This window comes from Eschrichtius robustus, chromosome 2 (genome assembly GCF_028021215.1).
Source record: "Eschrichtius robustus isolate mEscRob2 chromosome 2, mEscRob2.pri, whole genome shotgun sequence".
NCBI lineage: Eukaryota > Metazoa > Chordata > Mammalia > Artiodactyla > Eschrichtiidae > Eschrichtius > Eschrichtius robustus.
In genome coordinates, this window is record NC_090825.1 from 149,537,744 (window position 1) to 149,546,270 (window position 8,527).

General features: G+C 48.2%; 1 protein-coding gene across 1 annotated transcript; it reads left to right on the plus strand.

Moving 5' to 3' along the window:
- Window positions 1-1,187: 1,187 nt before the first annotated feature.
- On the plus strand, window positions 1,188-6,268 carry MSX2 (msh homeobox 2). The gene is made up of 2 exons (XM_068534634.1): window positions 1,188-1,674; window positions 5,559-6,268. The coding sequence occupies exons 1-2, from the start codon at window positions 1,296-1,298 to the stop codon at window positions 5,981-5,983; spliced, it is 804 nt and encodes a 267-aa protein (XP_068390735.1). The 5' UTR covers window positions 1,188-1,295; the 3' UTR covers window positions 5,984-6,268.
- Window positions 6,269-8,527: the final 2,259 nt, after the last annotated feature.

Below are 8,527 nucleotides of genomic sequence, written 5' to 3' on the forward strand. Positions count from 1 at the left end.
GATATAGGAAAAGGCAGCTGCAGCCTGGAAAGAGTCATTTGAAGAAATAGGTGTTGGCCCAGCGGCCTGCAGACAGATTGGAGGCCTCTGCACATTGGAAGTTCACGCGCTCTCCCCTTTCCCATACTGAGACAGTCATCACTAAGGCTTTGAGATGTAATTACCCAGGGTATAATTTGAAGTGGGGTGGGGATATCTATACTTTTTTTTTTAACCAGGTGCAATGAATAAAAATGTCCTTCCCCAAAAGATACACAGGTCCGGGGTGGGCAAACTTGGCACCCAGTTCTGAGACTTGCAAGGGTGTGTGTGGGGGGGGGGGGCGTTGGGAAGCACTAGATATTATCTATGCCTTTTCCTCACTCCTCCTCCGCCTTGAAGGCAAACACTGGTACCCAAACAAACACGACAAACACAGGCTCAGACAAACTCATGAACACACAATGCACGCAGTCTTGAGAAAAAGGTCGGATCCGGATGTCCAGAGAGGAGATTCAGGGAAAAGAAAACTCGAGGATTCCAAGTTTCTAAGAGTGCGCTGGTTTTGTTTTCGAGTGGAAGAGATGGAAAGCTCTGGTTTAAATTTTCCAATTGGAACTACTTGGGAGAGGGTAGCCGTGACCACCTACCTCTCTGGCTCGCTCCGGCCCCTCTCCTAAGGGAGTTATAGTGATAGCGGACGCTGTTGGGCACTTGCTGATAGCGAAATACCTGCTTTTCTAAGCGCCATGCATGTAGTATTTCTTTTAGCAGGGATGCTGGCCCTTGCTTTCAGTGCTGACCCCTAAAACTGTTACGTTCGCCCAGTTTCGACCCATGGTAGGAGCTTCATAAATGTTTTTGCAATGTCAGTTGCAGATTTTAAACATGTTCTGGCGCGGGGTACCTTTTAAAAAGAGGGGTCAATAGAAGAAATGGGACTCCGCGAACTTCCTCTTTAAATAATCGGCCTTAATTACGCCTTAGACTTTTCAGTTTTGGCGTGATTATAACCCTTGAGGGATCGCCTGATAACAACTCTGCTGACTGCTCCTGTAATTAACTCCTAATTTATTTCAAACAGGAAAAAAAAAAAAAGGCCCCAGCCTCTTCCGGAAGAGCCAATCGGAGGCGAGCGTCCGTGGCGTCAGCGCCAGGGCCGGCTCGGATTGGCTGAGCCGAGTCTCTCACTTCCCTTTGGAGGAAAGGCACGGCTGCCGGCGCGCCCCTCCCGTCTCCCCCCAAAAAAGTTTGAGTCGCAGCTGCCTGGTAGCCAGCGGAGTCGCGCGCCGGGAGATACGTAGGGCAGAGAAGTCATGGCTTCTCCGTCCAAAGGCAATGACCTGTTTTCGTCTGATGAGGAGGGCCCGGCGATGGTGGCCGAGCCGGGCCCGGGGCCTGGGGGTGCCGGCGGGGCCGCGGAGGAGCGCCGCGTCAAGGTCTCCAGCCTGCCCTTCAGCGTGGAGGCGCTCATGTCGGACAAGAAGCCGCCCAAGGAGACTTCCCCACTGCCAGCCGAAAGCGCCTCCGCCGGGGCCACCCTGCGGCCACTTCTGCTGCCCGGACACAGCGTCCGGGAGGCGCACAGCCCCGGGCCGTTGGTCAAGCCCTTCGAGACAGCCTCGGTCAAGTCGGAAAATTCAGAAGACGGAGCGGCATGGATGCAGGAACCGGGCAGATATTCGCCGCCGCCAAGTGAGTGCCTGCAGAGGCCGGGACAAGGGGTAGGAGGGTTTTCGGGGTACAGGAGGGAACTGGGGGTCAGTATTCCAAGCTAGGGGTACGGAGACCCCTCTGTACTATGCGCCCCGAAAAGCAAGCATTGCAAGTTCTTGGCCCCTTAATATCCCCAGAGTTCAGCGCGCCTGTGGCATCCAAGATACCTTCTGGGTAATATCCGCGCAGCGCGTGTTTGGGATCCCCTAGCTGTACAGAATATTCGACACAATTGCCAACGCCCTGATCTTTGAAGGGCGAACCCAGCTGGGTTTGCGGGGTCGCTTGCGTATCCGTTTCTCTAACCCTCAGCCCTGCGCTCAGGCCACTTCGCTTTTTTTCACTGTCCCTCGGGGTCTCAGTCTGGGGAATGAAGAAGGATCCGCGTTTAATGAGCACCGGAATATATGCCAGGCAGAGGCAGAGTGTCTAACTGTCTTTCAAAGTTCACAACCCTGCGAGGTGTGCCCTCATTATAAAGATGAGCTAATTAAAATCTAACCCGACTTTGGGTAGAAATGATCATCTTCCATTGGTCCCGCGGGTATCGAAGCACGGTAACACGGAGGGATGGCGGCAGAGACTTACGCGGCGAGGAAATGTCTCCCGGTCGTCCCGGCGGCCAGCCCGTCGCTTCGCTGGGAGCGGGCTGGGGTCAGCAGCGTGGGGCTCCGTTTGGCTCAGAGTAATAATTAACAGCATTCCAGCAGCGCTTGAGTTTACAAAGTGATGCTTATTAGTTCACCAGATCCCGATCATCGCTGGAACCCCGAAGTGTGGGCAGAAGCCCGGGACCTGTGGTTATCCCAGTTTTCAGACATGCATACTTTGAGGACTGAACTTGCTTGAGCCAGGTCACCAGCAATGGCTGAATTGGGCAAGGGGCTCTGGTGTCCAGGCCCCAACCCTGGCCACCTTGATCCCTCTCCCCAGAGAGACCAAGCAGAGGGCCGAACACCTGCACCCCGCTTCCTGCCAATGAGGAAGGAGAACAGAGAGTCGCAGGAGAGCTGCTTTCTCTTCCAGCGTTTACGTCCATTTTTGGGCCCTGGGTCCTTTTGCAATATGGAGAAGCCATTCCCTGTAGCTCCTTTTACTTCTGTCTCCCAGCCTTTAAGATTTCTCTATCTGCACTCTACCTCTAGGAAAGGTGAGAGAGAGGGTGCCTGCATAGGGACTTTTTCCGAAAGCTGGGAGCATCACATTTTACCCCATTCCCATCAGCCCCGAAAACTCGAGATACAAAGTATTTTGTGAACAAAACAAGGCCATATAACCAGGCATCAGTGGCTGTCCCCTCTGGCATCTCTCTCCACCCTGTTAGAAACTCCCAAAGATTCAAAGGGCGTGGAGATTAAGGACTCAAAGAATTTAAACTCAAGTTTGCACAGTACTTTATAGCACTTTTCACCGTATTATCTTATCTGATCTCCGTGTGGCTAAAGCTGGCCTGCCGGTAACATGAGGACATTTCAGCAGAGTTCAGAGGAATCTGCACACGTCGAGTTTGGGCTTGACAAGAAAGACTTGGGGACATTTAATGATCACCTATCTGATGACAGACAAGACTCTGGGCATTCTAAAATTTGGTACTCTGAACCACACTGTAGGATTGTTATTAGTTACCCATTTTATTGATGGTGAAATAGAGGCTTAGAAACTTTAAGGGACTTAATTTGTTTGACAGATATCGAGTGCCTGTGTATTCCTAGGCCTAGGTCAATTCCCAGCTGCGCATCAAGGATTCAGGCCTTACAGGGAGTGGTGTCCAGAGGTCAGACATTTCCACTTGCTTAGGTTCCTAGGGTTTTGTACGCATGCCTGCCAGGGCCGAAGGTAAGGCAGCCGCCGTGGGCCCTGGATGTGACCCTTCCATGAGGAAAGTAGGAGATTCTGAGAAAGGATTTAATTTTTTTTAAAAAGTGGGTCATTGGTGCTTTGGGCCTGGAGATGGCCTCAGGAGCCCTGTGGTAGGAGCGGTGGGTCCGGGGGAGCCTAGCGACAGAGCCTGGGGCAGGAGGAAGCCACCTGCCCTGGCCCGGGTTTTGTTATTCTCAGGAGGCAGTAGGATAAATGCTGTTTTGCTTTGTATAATCGCACCCTTTCTCAGGCTGGTTTAAAATGGGGAGGAGAGTGGGAGGGTGGGGAGAGGTGCACTGGGAGGGAAGCTTTGATACACACATGAGATCCCGTCGCCTGGATTTCGTAATTCAAATGCAGCCCCTAGGAGCAGCCAGAATGACCGTGCCCAGGCACAGAATCGCTTCCAAACGTAGAGCAGAGGCAAGTGTAGATTCTAGGAGCTTGGTATCTGAGCTGTGACCACTGGGTCCTCCCAGCTAGCCAGGTCACCTTTGTGAAGGATGAGAATTTCACAGGTCCCTGAGTCTCTGATTGTTGTTATTTTATTTGTAAATTAAGAAGTAGGCACCCCCAGCTCTCTGGCTTACTTAGGGATTAGCATATGCAAAAGTCTACTCTCCTGTGGTAGTTTCTTACCCATCTCTCTCCCAGACTTCTGTTTTTTGATTGACGGCAGAACCCACTACCTCTTTCTTTTTTAGCCATTTAAAAGTGATGGTTAATAATGACACATTAGGACAAATCCATTTCTTATTGGAAATGGAGGCTGGGTTGGGACTTGTGCTGTGTCACCTTCAAGTATGAAGTGTAAACTCTTTCTTGGGCCACCAAAGTAACTAAACAAGAAATGCGACATTCTCCCTTTGGAGTGCTTTGGAGTTACTACGGTGGCTACATTTGGAAAATTAGCATAGCTCATAAAAGCCAAATGCAGAAAATGAATTGTTTAGCATCTGTCCCTCAGCTCCACCCCAGCTTCCTTTAAGGAAAAGCCCGAAGTTAGTTGATGCAATGGAATTACAAGGATGCCCTGTCCTATGATTTCCTATAATTGAACCCACTTTAAATATGGAGTCTGGATGCTGTTGGCATACCTTTATTTTGCTCGTTATTCCTTCTTTCTAAATTCCAACAACAAGCTAATCATTTACACATTGCCTCCAAACCATAGAATGGGTAGGAGAGATGGCTAAAATGTCATCACATGCTCTCAATTCAGGAGGCAGCGTGATTTCCCCTGACATTTACATTTATGGGCGAGCTAATTTTCCCCTCCTTCTTAGTAAAGTTTATATTACAGAAGCACCCAGCCAAGAAAGTTATCCCACATCCAGATCTGTAAAATGATGTTCAGGTTTTATAATCTGTAGACTGGAGGGAATGACAGCTGTGTGGTTGTTTATTGCATGAGGCTGCTCACCAATCCATAGATGCTATTAATTTACTGCAGACCTTATCGGCACGATTATCCTTCATAAATATGTTGATGCAATCCAACTTCTCCTGGTGCAGAGAGGGGATGGACCCAGTTCATAAGACCCTTTTCATTTTCCTTCTCATATGTGATTATCTCAGTGTCCTAGGGATGTGAGGATTATCATGAACCCAGCCCCCCATTTTTAAGATAAGTGATATCAAGAAGAGATGGGGTTTTGTTTCTCAGAGAACCCTCAGCTCTCTTGACTTATGAGGGGTCTGCCCATATTTCATGATCTCTAATGCTGTCTGTTTTCCATGTAGCAAGTTCTGTTACACCATAAAACTCCCAAACTTTTGGAAGAAGATTCAATTTTTTAAAAACAAAACAATTTATCCATTTAAGTATGGTCCTTCTCTATCCCCACCCCACCCCCCCAAAAAAAAAATCCAACCACACATGGTTTTGACCGAGGTACCTTTTTGGAAGGTGAAGAGGGAAGACCCCCCTCCCCCCCAACGGACACAACTGGCGAGAAAGCCACTTTCTTTTGCTAACTCACTCCCCATTCTCTGTTCCCTAGGACACATGAGCCCCACCACCTGCACCCTGAGGAAACACAAGACCAATCGGAAGCCACGCACACCCTTCACCACCTCCCAGCTCCTCGCTCTGGAGCGCAAGTTCCGCCAGAAACAGTACCTCTCCATTGCAGAGCGGGCAGAGTTCTCCAGCTCTCTGAACCTCACAGAGACACAGGTCAAAATCTGGTTCCAGAACCGAAGAGCCAAGGCGAAAAGACTGCAAGAGGCCGAACTGGAAAAGCTGAAAATGGCTGCAAAACCTATGCTGCCCTCTGGCTTCAGCCTCCCTTTCCCCATCAACTCGCCCCTGCAAGCAGCCTCCCTATATGGCGCGTCCTACCCTTTCCATAGACCTGTGCTCCCCATCCCGCCCGTCGGACTCTATGCGACTCCAGTGGGATATGGCATGTACCACCTGTCCTAAGGAAGACCAGCTCAATAGACTCCGGGATGGATGTTTGTTTAAAAGCCTTCCCCCTCCCTCTGCAAGAAGACAGTCTGCAAACCTTGCATGCACCACTCTCAGCGGCTAGATCGACAGGGCCACAGACATAGTTGAAATTGGTTCTTTTGGCTGGAGACACCCAAGCCCCGTTTTCTTGGTGTAATCTTCTAGATGCCACCCCCCCCTTCTCCTTTCACAAGATTGGCTCTGATGGTTTTTATATATAAATATATATATAATAAAATATAATACATTTTTATACAGCAGACATAAAAATCAAATTATTTTGAAAGGTAAAATTTATATATATATATATATATATATACATGTATCTATATATATATATATATATCCTTTTTCTCTATATATCACCTTCCTAAAAGAGACTGCTTAATTAAGTCTACCTGTTGTTTTTTCTTATGGGGGAGACAAATTATTTGCTAAAATTGCTGAAATCTGATGATTTGGATGACTGACTTGCAAACATTAGAATGAGACACTATGTGCATAGGCAGTAGATATGGAAAGATTCCAGAGAAGGGGACACATCATGTTTTTGCATTTTTTACGTGCATTTAAAAACTCACTAGATATGACCCTATTTGGCCCTATTTTTTTCCCCTTCTCCACCTTGTTTGTTACACATTGTTAAAAGTTTTTGTAAGATCAATAAAAGGGGGATGAGAAGAATCCTGAGAGTGCCTCGGGGTAAGGTGGAAAATGGAAGTCCTTCCTAATTCCTCTCAAGGCTGTTGCTTAACTTCATTTCAGATAATTGGAGAGTGAAAAGTTTTAAAGCATGTCGGGAGGAATTGATGGTTTTTGTGAACCACTAGGTACATCAGTCCTCACACATTGAAAAGGTGATTTTGGGGGGCGGGGTGTGTGTAGTTAATTCTCTGCTTAAAAAATATGAATATCTTGTAACCATTATCTATACTAAATATTCCTGAACAATGAATAGATCTAAAAAGAAAAAAAAATCATGCTTTCTCTGTGTGTGTACCTGTTGTATGTGCTAAACTTATTAGAAAAATTTATATACTTTTTTAACATGTTGGGGGCAGAGGGTAAAGCCATGTTTTGACTTGGTAAAAAATGGTGTTGTCAGACAGCCCATATAGCTCCTTGGTATTTCATTTTTCTATCCAGCTCCCCCTCGCCCATCCAAGTATACTTTTATCCCTTTGAAAGGGTGCCTTGTATAATTTTATATATTTTATTGAAGAGTTATTTCTTATCTCTTATTCTGAATTAAATTAAACGTTTGTTTTATTGCAGTAAAGTCTGTCCAAAGTCACAATTATTTTTAAGAGGCGCTCTCTGTTCTTTAGCTGGTCTTAGCCCAGAAATGCCACCCAGATGGGGGAGGGGGGCTGGTGATTTTTATGATGATTTTAATGTGAATCAATCAAGAGCTGTGGCCAGATTCAGCCCGGGCTAGGGAAGTCTACAGCAAATAGCAAAAGACTTTGAAATGCTTCCTCTGGCAGCTTGTGTTACTCATGGAAAATTGCTATTAGGACTTTTTCAAATTCCAGTGAAAGATGAGCTTAGAAGTGGCAGGGCCCAGGGATCGGCCAGAATCTGAGGGGTTTGTGGATGATTGGGGGGGGGGGCGGGAATCTTGAACTTGAAATCTCTCAGCTACCACAACAACAAGCTTCGAGCTGAGGGAAGGGACCTATATAGTTCTTTGCAAATGTAGATGGTAACTAGATGCGTTCACTGAGGGGGAGAGAGGGCTAGATGGATGCCTGCTGCCCTTTTCAGGACTGTGTCAAATCACATTCCGTTTACCATTCCTAGCTCCTTCCAAGGAGATCGGCCTTGAACAAATGCTCTTTTCGGTTTGTAGGGGGGAAGGTAGTTCATTCAAGTTCCCTTTGCTTTGCAGCCTGCCCTTCCACTGGTTACAGAACGGGGGTCAGGCTTGGGTTTTGAGGCATCACCATGAAAATAAATTGGTAATGGGTGGGGGAGGCGGGGAAGAATCTTAAACTCCACTTTCTGTTGCACAAAGAAACCAAGTGGCCATTGATGATAGCTTTCCGAGGGCTGTTTTCGGATGAGAAGCTCGAGTGACCCGGGAACGAGTTGGAAGGGAGTCGAGAACTTCCTGTTGCGGAGCCCGAGCGGTGGGGAGATTGGCACCTGGCACCTACTAGGACTAGCGCTTTCGTCCCAGTTACCTTTGTGCCGACATCCAGTTTAGAGGTGAGCGCCGGAAACTCCATTTTTCTGGTGGGGCAGAGGCTCCCAAGGTCGGTCGGTGAGTTTCTCCTGCGGAGTGTGATCCAAACCCAGGGATCTGCTCCGAAGCTGGGGTCCGACCGATCTCTTCCAGCTCGGCCCCCGAGCTGGAGTGAACCGCAGGAACGTCCCAAACCTCCCCGAGTGTGCCCTGGCCATCCCGCTGGGCCACCCCAGCCATCCTCATTTGTGGGATACGTTTCCCAAAGGCCAAAGCCGTTCCCGGTTTCGTCATCAGCCGCCAAGTTGGGGCCCTAATTAGCCCGTCCA

Excerpts from the sequence above, each read along its gene's own strand:
- MSX2 (XM_068534634.1), top strand. The coding sequence starts at position 1,296 with ATGGCTTCTCCGTCCAAAGGCAATGACCTGTTTTCGTCTGATGAGGAG. Across the intron at positions 1,675-5,558 it reads CAGATATTCGCCGCCGCCAA|GACACATGAGCCCCACCACC; the intron begins GTGAGTGCCTGC and ends TCTGTTCCCTAG.